Genomic DNA, 13,526 nt, shown 5'->3' with positions numbered 1-13,526 from the left:
CGTCTTTCCAGAGAGTGTAAGTTAAGGTGTCTAAACTCCGATGACAAGATTCTTGTCATTTGGTCAAATAAAGCAAAAAATCAGAAAACACCAAAATGTTTGATCAAACACCAGAAAAATATGACGTCAGTCCTCGCTTCGCTCGCAGCGAAGCGAGGAGGACTGCTGACGTCATATTTTTCTGGTGCTGTTTGATCAAACATTTTGGTGTTTTATGATTTTTTGCTTTGTTTGACCAAATGACAAGAATCTTGTCATCGGAGTTTAATGGGATAATTAAGGTGCCTAAGGCTAAGCATCTTCCAGGAGTTCCGGAGGGTCCGAAGTGTGGCGGTGATGTAGGGCTTCCGCCTCCCTCCGGTGTAATTACTGCTCATGCACAGGAAGCTCGTACCACTGTACCTTGCTGATATGTTGTAAGTGTCCAAACGGAATCCGATCTCGTATATCGGTGGTCGGGGAACAGGGGGGGTACATTACTCCAAATGGGGTAATTTAGATTTTTTTTTTTTGGGGGGGGAAGGGGGTCATGGACGTGCTAACGGATACGGATGTGGATGTGCTGAGTGAGGGAAACTGATATGAAAGTTGGAGAAAAAGAATGATGCATCGAGGATCCCACGATCTTTAATTAAAACTACGGGAACGGAGAAATGTCAGTATTGAAACTGTTTCATCAGTATTGAATCAATATTGAAACTGTTTTCCACCCTCAGTGAGACCGCTTTTCTGTTTGTTATACATGAATTCTATAATTAAATTGGCTAGTCCCCCAGAGTGCTTAAAAGTGTGATGTAAATTTATTTTACTACAAATTCTTTTGGGGTAACAGCAAAAAAAACAAACCCGGGCCCGGCCGTATATCATCTTCACTATTAGTGAAAAGATGACCAATGCCCGCTCGCTCGCTCGCTCTCGCGCTTTTGCTATGTAAACAAACTTGAACCAACAAGTGCTGCACAGGTGCCTGGAGCTGGGTGGCTATTATCCGGACGCTTTTCCTCCTAATGCTCCTCCTCCTCATCTTTCTTGTTCCTGACCCTCCCTCCAGCCTAGCCATCCATCCATCCCAGGAAGGAAGGAAGGAAGGAAGGAAGAAGTTTGCGACGATCAGCGTCGGACGGTTTCTCGAACGTCGTTCAACAGGCATCGACCAGGAAAGGAGGAGGAGGAGGAGGAGGAGGAGGAGGAGGAGGGACGTTCTTCCAATAGCCAAGTGGGTGGTCACCGTGGCTCCAGAAGAAGTAGACAACGAACTACCCTCCCCCCCTCCCCCCCCCCACTCCGGCGTGAGGAGGGGATGGAGGGGAGCGGAGGGCGAGGGCAAGCAAGGACACCGCGGGCGGTGGAGAAGACAGACAGGACGAGGGCGGGTGGGTGGTCAAGAAGGGGAAGGGATCTGCTGTCTGTCAGTACCAGCCCCAAAAATATCCATCAGCAGCATCATCAGTGGGTAAGTATTCACGGCTGTGTAAGAAAGAAAGACAATAAAATCCAGCAAGGTTTCTTCTTGAACCTCCTCCGTTAGTAAATAGCCAAGCGTGTGTCTTCCTACCCTTACACTGTTGCAGATTTTGGCAAGATTAATAATACCTCTTTTTCCTCTTGTCAAATGTCCTCATAGGAAGTACCCTGACGATAGGATTGGAAAAGATTAGAGAGGAGAGTGATTCCTCCTGGATGTAGACATATTTCGTTAAGTGTTTCCTCAGAACTTGTCGTTGCTTTCTCCTTGACAATGCTCCTCTCTTCACCGGGAGAGGAACTAAGTAACTTAACCCATTCAACTCCGATGACAAGATGTCTTGTCATTTGGTCAAATAAAACAAAAAATCATAAAACACCAAAATGTTTGATCAAACACCAGAAAAATATGACGTCAGTCCTCGCTTCGCTCGCAGCGAAGCGAGGACTGACGTCATATTTTTCTGGTGTTTGATCAAACATTTTGGTGTTTTATGATTTTTTGTTTTATTTGACCAAATGACAAGACATCTTGTCATCGGAGTTGAATGGGTTAAACGGGCTGCCTAACTCGAACAAAAGTCCCTTCAAGTTAGCTAGAATTGGTTAGTGCCAGCATCATTGACGTTGTTATTACTTCTGGTTACCAGCAGAACGGCTTTTTCTCATAGGGAGGTACAAATCAACAACTCGGAAGGAATATTGCTGTATTTATTAGGGAAGCGTGCAGGAAACGTTGAATACAATGGTAAACTACAAGGAGGAGGATGTCACAGCCTGTCTTGTCTTGTCTTGTCTTGTCTTCTGCAAGAGAAGAAGGTAGTAGTCGTGCCCGCGTCGATCGATCAGGACGACCACCTGTGGGAGAAGGGAGGAGGGAGCTGGATGGATGGATGGATGGATGGATGGATGGATGGATGGAGTGGACTGCAGACCACCTCGAGGCCATTTCCTCCCACCCACCGGCATCTGGGAGGAGACCATCCATCCATCCATCCACGTCGGTCAGGGAGCTCGTCGTACATCCTCTCAGTCGGCGGTCGAAGATGGGCACGTGCGTGCGATCAGGAGAGGAGGGAGGGAGGGACAACGGAGAGTTCGACAAGGAAGAAAAGGATTCATCTCCGAAGGTGACTTGAACTGAAAGGAAGGAAGGAAGGAAGGAAGGAAGGTTTTCTTGGATCCAAAAGTGATGCTAGGGAGGGAGGGAGATAGACCCCGATGATGGACTTGTGTCTTTCGAAAGTTACGGGCCTTTTGAATCCCCCAGAGGTAGGTAGGTAGGATGATAAGTATCGAGAGTTCTCCGCAGAGGGGTGGGTGCATGCAGGAGGGTTCAGGTTGACGATCTGCTCTCAGGGACAATGGAACGCTTTCATTTTCGCCTGTAAGGGGTGGGGGGGGTGGGGGGAAAGGGGGGGGGGAAGGGGGGGAAAGGGGGGGAAGGGTTCTTTCGGGCCACAGACACCATCTCCCCCACTCCTCCACGTCGTCTTCATCCTGTTCTCCTTCATCACCAATATCTACTGACTGAAGATTTCTGTCAGACTCTGCGGGGGGGGGCTTCTTCTGGCAGGCACTTCTGCTACGGATATTCTTCCTCCTCAATATTCTTGAAATCAGTGCTTGTGGTCTCACCCTCATGCAAACGCGCTGTAGTAGACCATCTTGGATCCTTCCTTCCAGTAGAGGGACTCAGAACTGTTTTTGTTCTTCTGCAAAGAAGGTAAGGAAAAAGGTAAGAACAGTGAGAGTGGCCTTCGCCTTTTCCAAAAGATGATAGTAGGGTTACTCACTGGGGCAAAAATACATTCATTCATCTTACTCATGGTTGAGCGAGTGGCACATTCTCTCTCTCTCTCTCTCTCTCTCTCTCTCTCTCTCTCTCTCTCTCTCTCTCTCTCTCTCTCTCTCTCTCTCTCTCTCCCTCTCTCACTCTCTCTCAAACACACACACACACACACAATCGTCGGATTGGCGGCGAAGATTGGAACTCCGGAGAAAAGGCAATTTTCGTGGATTTCAACTACGAGGAAGTACCTTTTTGTATTATTTATAGAATCATGAAAGGCATAGGAACTATTGATAGAGAGGATCTAATAAAATGGGGTGATAGAAATACAAGAGGACACGGAAAGAAAATCAAGAAAGACAGTTATAGAAGAGATCTGAAAAAGAACAGCTTTCCCCACAGGGTAATAGATGTTTGGAACAAGTTAGATGAGAAAGTGGTGTGTGCAAAAACAATACATGAATTTAAAAACAGTTTAGATCAAATGAGATATGAAGACGGGACATCACGAGCATAGCTCCTCTTCCCGTAAAATACAACTAGGTAAATACACACACACACACACCTCGTGGCGCAGTGGCTAGAGTTCCCAGCTGCCACTACGGAGGTACGGGTTCGAATCCCGCCCAGGGCTGAAACAACTTCAGTATCATTGCGCTGCGAGGTGTTACTCCAACTCTCGTGGGCGGGGAGTTGGGTGTGTGTGTGCGTGTAAGGTCACAGCATTACCCATAGATCGGTCATATATGAACTCTGAGCTCTCTTCCGGGAGGGAAATAGCTGTCGATCACGAGTCCAACACAGGATCCAAGACCATGGTGAATCACACACATACACATACTGTACATACATACATATATACATACATACATACATACATACATACATACATACATACATACATACATACATACATACATACATACATACATACATACATACATATATACATGGATACATACATACGAGTACATACATACATACATACATACATACATACATACATACATACATACATACATACATACATACATACATACATACATACATACATACATACGATTACATACATACATACATACATACGTATATCGTTCCCATTCTAAAATATATATATATATATATATATATATATATATATATATATATATATATATATATGTAGACTTATACTAAAAAGAAACATATTAATGAGGAGCAACTAAAAGGGACAAGGTTTCAGTAACATACATTAGACTGAGCTCATTGTTTCAGGATTTGAATGTCTATGTCAAGATCGAGACAAAAAAGAAATAAGAATTGGGATGTTCTAATCTGCGTCGAAAATTATACCCAGGAATGGGTAAGGATTAAACCAACTAAAACAATACAAGGTTAAATGCAGAAGTTGTTTATAGGCCAAAACCTTGATTATGATTTTCTTAACTACTGGGCTCTTGTTCATGCGACGTTTCATCATGATTAGGACTGTTTCCTAAAGATCATATGGGCAGCATCACAACACAACAGTTTAAGGAATTCCTGAGCAGACGTTCTTAGTGAGAATGACTGATCTTTAGTAATGAAATATGCTGAACTCACTGACTGCAAGAAACTAGAGATGGATAACTGAAATAGAACACAGAGAAAATAGTCATTCTAGTCCCACAATATAATTAGGTACTAGCGAGAAAACAACTGCTTGAACATTTTTGAATGTGTAATACTAGACTTGATCAACCTCATCTTGCTGATTTAGACAAGAGCAAGATATCACAGACTGGTTGTCGTCAAGATTAGATGGGAAACAAATGTGTCACGACCCACATTTTTTGATCATCAGGGACTGATACAGATTGTAGGACTTGCATTTTTTGTCGTTATTCTAATTATATAGATTGATATTCCTTTATGATGTTTTGCTCCTTGAAAATTTATGACAGAATTGTGCTAAGAGAGTGTTAATAATTTTCAAGATTTTTAATCACGTTATGCTTGAAGCAACCGAAAGTGAATAATTCCTACATTTTAAGAAGATACATCTTATGAACCATGAGTCGTTATCCGTTTTGGTACAGATGAAGGAAGCTTTACAAAATATCTATATAGGAATTATCTATATTCATATTCCATTTCAATTAGTCCAGTCGAAAGAGTGGTCAGGAAATTTGAAAAAAATATTACTATAAAGAAATATGTTTATAAATTTATCTAAGATTCCTGGGTCTTTGTGAAATCAAGAGCTCGAAATTAAATGTGAGAAGGTAAAAAGGACAGTTTTGCAGCAACTATAAAGATGAAAGAATGATTAGAATCATATTGACATAATAATATCTGTCACAGGTGAAGTTGACTATCCGGATGAATGCTTGTTCGATGCAGGAAACGACGATCTTAGTTCCGTATCCATAACCAAACCTTTTCAAAGTGAATTATCGGCTGAACTGTGTCGTGAATCGTAAAACTATAACTACATATTTCCGTTAATGTAACCAGGAATGATAACTGTTTCACCAAAAGTTACGTCAAAGATAGATTACTAACTACTGTCACTTAACTCCCCTCAGAGGCCACATTTCCCCTCAAGCCTTTCCCTCGCCAATAACACAGAACTGACCTGATCTGGCTTTGTCAATGAAATCAGGAATTGCCCACAGACCAACTGGCAGCTGGACTTTTGCTACGACCTAAGAGCATAAGAATGGAAGGAGACTGCAAGAGACCATAGTACCTACACTAGGCAGTTCTCTGTCCCTTAATACCATAGGTATCTAATATTCCCTTAAAACGTCCAATTGCTTCAGCGCTCACTGCATAATTACTAAGTCTATTCCATTCGTTGTTAACCAATCTGTGGTTCGCGTCACCATCCACATGACAAGCTTATCATCACTCAGAGTCGCGACTTACCACCGACGATTCCCGATTTGCAAACACCGTAACCGCTGACACAGTTGCACTCGAGGTGGCCCTTCCTCCACGTCACTCTACCTCTGCACTCCTCTTGGTTCTCGTAGTCCTCCGGAAGCACTGAAGGAGAAAAACAGAGAAGAAACAGGCAGCCATAAAACGAGGCCGAACGAGGTCAGGGAGGGAGGGAGGGAGGGAGGGAGGGAGAGTGGGGTGGATGGCCGCGCTCGGTCGGACCAATGAGACGGAAAACCCTCCCAGGAGGAAGAGGAGGAATTTCAAGGAATTATTGTGGAGATAGTGACGCTACTGTGCGTTCTGTAACCACAAGAACAATTTTGACCCCGAGGAGGAGGAATTTCAAGGAATTATTGTGGAGATAGTGACGCTACTGTAACCACAAGGACAATCTTTCAGTGGAAGTTCCCCAACTGTACGCACGCCTACTTACGGCCATCGCAGTTGATCCGCGTGCAGGCTCCAAGACCCTTGTCACACCTACACCAGTTGCACCTTTGCCGGAACTCACCGAGGGTATTGGCAAAGGTGCAACATTCCTGGAACGGCGCCAGGAAGCATGGCACTGAAATGAGGAAAATATGCACCAAGTTTCAGTTATTACTATCATCATCATCATCATTATCATTCTTTTTATCGTTATTATCATTATTATTGTTATCATTGTTATTATTACTATTACTTTTACTATTATTACTATCATCATCATCATCATCATCATCATTATTATTATTATTATTATTATTATTATTATTATTATTATTATTATTATTATTATTATTATTATTATTATTATTATTATTATTATTATTATTATTATTATTATTATTACTATTATTACTATTATTAGTATCATTATTATTATTATCATTATTATAATTGTTGACATCATTATCATCATCATTGTTGCTATGATCACCATTATTACTATTATCATTATTATCACTATCATTACTACCATCATCATTGTCATTATTATTATTGTTATTATCAATGTTATCATTATCATAATCATTGTCGTCATTATCATAACTATTACTGTTACTCTGACAGTATTTTAGTGAAATCGTGTATAGGTAGTGCATTAAATGAGCCTTGGAAAATGGAGCAATGGGAAAGGTTTTACCTTCCGATATATTTTTCCCCCTACTAATAGGAAAAGGCAGGACCCTTTACCTCGCTGGAAGATAAAGTGGTTGAGCATCAGTAGATCTTCTTGCTTGGGGATAATATGCTCTCGTTGGTTTTGCTTGACATCCATTAAGTACAAGACTCCACTGTGCGAAACTATGAATAATGAGTCTGTCCACTAAAGACCTCCCCCGAATTCCTTATCCATCATTTTCTCTGCCATCCCGAATCAAAACTAGGAGGAGAAAAAAACTTATTCGATTGATTGATGAAGCAATGTCTAGTTGTGACAAAATGACGTGGAAAGCAGCACGGAACGACGACGCATTGGGCAGACAGACGACCCGTCTGTCTGCCCAATGCGTCGTCGTTCCGTGCTGCTTTCCACGTCATTTTGTCACAACTAGACATTGCTTCATCAATCAATCGAATAAGTTTTTTCTCTCCTCCTAGTCAAGCAAGAGACGGGGAAACCAGGCCTCTCAGTCTTTGTTGGTAAGATGATCGCGGGCCAACCAACCGCCCGCCCGACTGACGGATCATCCAGTTTGCAGCAAGGCTCGTGATTGGCTCAAAGTTCTCTTGCAGTTTGTAGTCGAACCGTTACGTGATGGTTCATTGGTAACAACGGTTATCAATAAAGTTCTACGTCCGCTAAGTTTCTCGAGAAACTAGGACATGTTCACCGGTTTCCGTCAAGTTTCTTCATCGCGACTATAGTCCTTGACCGGCCATGAAGTGCCTGCTGCTGCTGCTTTGAACTAAAAAGTTGAAGCAACGATGCCCTCCCTCCCCCAATCACCCTCTCCTTTTCGAACACTGGACTATTCTCAACGGTCCTGCCCGTGGACAGCTACGTTGCTACTGTCGCTCGCAGTTCTCCGCTAGCCACACCGGCAAAGCCGTTCTCAAGAAAAATAGAAAAAAATGCTAGCCATTTCCACAATTACTTTCGTCGAAAATCTACACCCCGGTCGTGACTGCAAAGCTTCATTCAGTCCAAGACTACCTCCCTGTCTCCAGAAAAACCTCAAATCTTGCCCCCACTGGCAAAACAGCAAGACCTACCTTCACCTGTCTCTCAAAGGATTACAAAGGATTACAAAGGCGGAGCATGCTGACAGGAGACCTTTTGGTCCATATCTAGGTCGGATGCGAAAAAAAAAATCATATTAATAATAAAACAATAAATAAAAACTATAATAATGTCAATGATAAACAAACAGGTAAATAGTAAATAATAATAAATTGACATATAGCTAATGATAAATGAAAACCAGACAGACAAATGATAACAAAACAAAAACAAATAATATAAAATAAATCATAATCATTACAGCTATCAGTAGTGATAATCATCGTAGCTATCAATAGTGACCTGTCTCTCGTGGTAAACCCAGCGATATATTTGACCGAACCCCAGGAACCTGCTAACCATTACATATTTCGTCTTGCTGACCCCATACACCATGCCTCAGCGCCGATTACCCTCACATTAATTAACCCCAACGCCGATATCGAGCCCCTCCGGCCTACCAGTGCAGACGACGATAAAGTCTCCTTCATCCATCTTTCCCTTTCTTCAGGACTGTATAACCAGTTGTGAAACCAAGGGTTACTGAGATTTCCATGATGTATTTTGTGTACACGATGCATCCATTATCACTATTGTTCATGGATGCCATGCCCTAGATATCCGAGTCCTATAATTTCCCATTTGCCCGCTAGTTATTTAATGTAAAATGACAAATCAGATGAGAGAGGATCAATTCAATATGCTCGAGCAAGTTTAGACACAATCGATGGTCAGGCCAATCGACATCTACATTCAAACTACCCGTCAATATAAAAATAGCAGTCGTCGCACACAGCACTCATGGAGAACTTGAACAACACGAATAATCGCACTCCATCTTTAAGTGTGAGCCATCAATACCTGTTCAAAAGCATTTGTAAAATTCAGCTAACAAATAAGTGACACTCTCAAAAAGGTCGTAGTTGCCCTGCACGTCAATGTTGTCATGCGCTGGAATCTCATAGGAGGGACCCTATGGAATGGTCTCGCTAATGCCAGGTCTAGCTACAATCACTTCGTTCCCCCCAGGCTAGTGTCTCCTAAGCATTGCTGCAATGACAATATGTCTAATGGGCAGGTTAAGGATGCTTGCATCTCTGAAGCTTGGACGACGTACGATATCGATGTTGTAATTCCTTCTCTGAGTGTATAAATACGAAATTTTGGATCAAACGTATAGCGGCGGTAGGGTTACGAAAATGGATATGGATTCTTTAGAGTATAGATTTAGCAAGCAAGGTTAACGCAGGTTAAAGACTTTGTTCCTTCTAAAAACAGACAATTTCTTACTGGGGAGAAGAAATTCTTCTTTCTTTAGAAACGCTCTTGATCAGTCGAATCATCCTTCAGGCTTTAGTTAGTTCGTCCTGCCTTCGGGCGAATTAATATGAAGGCCCTTCGTGATAAGACCCATAACATGTGTTACTGATACCTATTTTTTTTTTTTTTTAATAGATTATCAAAAAGAGCCATATGAGACTACTATTCCTAGGTTTTACATCCCGTCAACATCCACACGTCAACAAAGTCGTCAACTAAAGGTGCCAACTCACCACCCAAGTTTTCTGATTGACAGACAGCTTTGCCGTTGATGCAGTTGCACAAGAGGAAACCATTTCTCCAGCTCACTTGGCCTCTGCACTCAGAGTCACCCTCGTAGTCCGACCGAGGCACTGCCAAAAGAGAAAGAAAATACACATCAGCAAGTCAAAATGTTATCATAAGATCAACGGGAGGGAGGGAGGGAGGGAGGGAGGGAGGGGCCGGTGGTGGCCGCAATCGGTCACAGATGTGTGGCGCATGACTGACTCCAAGGGGAAACTTTTAGAGGCCGCACTCTGTAACTACGGAGACGGTCTTTCAAGGAAAGTGTCGTCGACAGTACGCCTACTTACGAGCATCACAGTTGATCCGTGTGCAAGCTCCAAGACCTTTATCGCACAGACACCAGTTGCATCTCTTTCGGAACTGACCCAAAAATCCAGTTGGATTGCAACACTCCTGGGAAGGTAACGGGGAACACTGAGCTGAAAATGAGAAACCTTGAGTAAGTTTAATTGATATTACTACCACTAGGACTGAGTGAGTAGCAGTCCATGGGATATCACCTCATCAACGCTTAGTGGATGAGTATCAACAAATCCTAGTAGCTTAGGATATACTCTCGTTCGTAGTGCTAGTCTTGTTTTTTGACTATTAGAATTGTTGCGCCACAAAGCGTGGCAGACCGTCCACTGAAAATGTCATCCCGTGGTCACTCTGCCCATCACCGTCCCATCAAATCATTTAGGAGGAATTCTCTTCAAGTCAGACAGACAGACAGACAGACAGACAGACGAGGGGAAGTCAGTCTGGCGGCTTTCACTGGACTTGCAAGATTATCCCCCCAAGAATTTAAAGATTGTGATGCCCAATATTGATTCATTTTTTATTTTTTGGGCTCGCGCTGAAAGAGAGCTATGGGGTGCAAATAGAGAATACTATACTCGTATATTCAATTGGCATACCTCTTCTTTGAACCTTGTTTTTTCACACTACATAGGAGCTAGCTTTTTACTGAACATACAAGGAATATCAAGGCAGGTGAAATGTTGGAGAGCCACTAATAAAGATATTTTTGCAATTACGAGGTTCAGTCTCCGTAACATCAAAAGAAAACCTCTGGAAATTCAACTACAGTGTATGATGAACTGTAGTTTTGGTGTAGGAAAAACCTTAATATGATTAGCTATTAGTACAATATTAAAGAAGAAAAGTATATCAAGAAATACAAAATTAAGAATCTGCAATACAATCCTACGACCTATAGTTTTAGATGCCAGTGAGACATGGAGCTTAACAAGACAAATGGGACAAAGACTACTGGTAGTGTTTGAGAATACAATATTGAGGCGAATTACTGGACCAGTTTTGGATGAAAACGTGAATAGGTCGAGAGGGGGACACAATAATGAGCTGAGAGAAATAACTAAACAAGAGAAAATAACAGATGTTATAAGTAGAACAAAATTGAGATGGGCTGGGCACGTGGCGCGTATGGAGGACCATCGAATTCCAGAATGAGTTATGATGGGTAGAATGCCTAGAAGAAGACCCAGAGGGAGACCTCGAATGAGATGATGGACAGACGGTGTGGATGCGGAGATGGACAGAAGAGGAATAAATAAAGTAACCTGGACGGAAGCAGCACAGGACCGAAGGGCGGCATGGAGAGGATTACTGTTGGCGGACCAGAATCTACACGAGCTTCAAGATCCAGCGGAGTGAGTGAGTGAGTGAGTGACTAGTACATATGAAAAGGAGTCAAGTATTCCTTGATTCTAATATTTTGATCTGGTCTGGAGGGAGCCACCAAAAAAAAAAAAAAAAAATCCAGAGTGGATCTTGTTCCTGCTAAAGTCAGATGATTTCTTACAAATGAGGAGAGAAACTCGTGTATGGAGTGTCCCTTGGTAAATGAAAACCCCCTTTGGACCAGAATGATATTGAATGTTGTTCATAACAGAATCCTTAACATGCGTTTTTATCTTGGTCAAATGAGACAAATTTCGCACATATTTAGTGATCAGCAAGGACCGAGTAACATTATTTCATAGATTTGACTTCCATCATCTACTGTACATGCCAACAAAGCCATCACCCAGAGCTGCTCATTTACCACTCAAGTTTTCCGATCGGCAGACAGCTTGACCGTTGTTGCAGTTGCATATGAGGTGACCCTTTCTCCAGCTTACTTCACCTCTGCACTCATTCTGATTCTCGTAGTCTTCCCGGGGCACTGAAAAAGAGGACATTCGTGTACATGTGACCACAATAGGTTGCACTGGCGCAGCCGATGACCCAAAGTAAGAACTTGCAAGGAGTGTGGGGATTGTTGAGCACACTATGCGTTCTATAACCACGAAGACAATATTTCAGGAAAGGTGTTGACTACTGCACACCTACTTACGGCCATCACAGTTGATCCGCGTGCAAGCTCCAAGGCCTTTATCGCACCGACACCAGTTGCATCTGTCCCGAAATTCTCCTTGGAACCCGGCGGGATTGCAACAAACCTTAGTAGGTTCCGGCACACATTGCCCTGAAAAAGGGGGACAGGGGGGAGACATTCAGCAAGTTCCTCTATGATGACATTATTATTTCTAGTTGCAATGAGGTACAACGAGGTACAAAATGTACAGAAAGATCCAATTCAATCCATAATGAATTCAGATACAGAAAAATATATAAATAAACATAAAAAACCGGCAAGTAAAACATGGAATGATCAAAAGACAAAATGATGACACCACTTTACTTGCTGGCTGGAGAGAGTGTTCCTACCTATGTCCTGGCTGTTTAAAGACATTATTTTACGTGTGGTGTGAAATTAGTGTGAAATGTTTTAACTTTTGATTCAACATTGAAAATCTATCAAACCTTCTCTAAGTCTCCATCTTTTCTATGCAAAATAGGTTAATATGTTTTGGTTCTTTTTGTATTTGTTCCTGTTATCTTTTCATCAGTTTTGTGGTATGCAACGGCGTCCTTTTCTGTCTGTTATTTTTATAATATTTTTGAATACGGAAAAAAGTATATCAATGATCTATGTAATATAATATGCACCATAATTAATTCCCTGTATTAATAATTGTCACCCGTTGGAACTAGTAATTATTGAAATATATCTTTGTTAACAGATTTGTGATCCACGTATCAATATGTAAATATTTATCAATGTTTGTGGTAATATTCTGTATGGTTAGAACTATAATTTGTAATCTAAATTATTCAGTGCTCCTAATGATGAAATATGCCCTTCTTGCGTAAAGAATCCAATTCCGCTGCCAAGACAGCAGCCTTACTTGCCTACACTCGCATTGTTACTTCCAGTGAACAAGTCCCGAGAGAATTGGAGTTTTCTTTATTAATCCATTCTCTCACGGATGAGTGCCTTCAACTGTAGTAACATACCACTACAGGACAACATGTTAGGAGTATGGGTGGAGCTGATTAAAGTTCAATGTTCCTGACGCAAATTGAAGGGTCTTGATGGTGACATTATATAGATAACAGGGCCCAGTTCTGTAAACCTCCGACACTCATTATTGCACGATTAAAGTACAGAATACCAAAATACTTCTTTCTGGAGAGAAGTTTTAATAGATCACCAATAGC

The 13,526-nt window shown here is 41.9% G+C and overlaps 1 protein-coding gene across 1 annotated transcript; it reads right to left on the bottom strand.

The window, feature by feature from the left end:
- Positions 1 to 2,891: 2,891 nt before the first annotated feature.
- LOC143031998 (kielin/chordin-like protein) lies at positions 2,892 to 12,493 on the bottom strand. Its single transcript, XM_076196435.1, has 7 exons — positions 12,319 to 12,493; positions 12,028 to 12,147; positions 10,265 to 10,396; positions 9,923 to 10,042; positions 6,597 to 6,728; positions 6,146 to 6,265; positions 2,892 to 3,179 (listed from the first exon to the last, which is right to left on the bottom strand). The coding sequence occupies exons 1-7, from the start codon at positions 12,476 to 12,478 to the stop codon at positions 3,160 to 3,162; spliced, it is 804 nt and encodes a 267-aa protein (XP_076052550.1). The 5' UTR covers positions 12,479 to 12,493; the 3' UTR covers positions 2,892 to 3,159.
- Between the last annotated feature and the right edge of the window lie 1,033 nt (positions 12,494 to 13,526).

Source organism: Oratosquilla oratoria, chromosome 12 (assembly GCF_046742065.1).
Source record: "Oratosquilla oratoria isolate Oo_2021 chromosome 12, ASM4674206v1, whole genome shotgun sequence".
Classification (NCBI taxonomy): Eukaryota; Metazoa; Arthropoda; class Malacostraca; order Stomatopoda; family Squillidae; genus Oratosquilla; species Oratosquilla oratoria.
The sequence above is the reverse complement of the archived record's forward strand: the minus strand, read 5'-3'. Positions and strand labels throughout refer to the sequence as shown.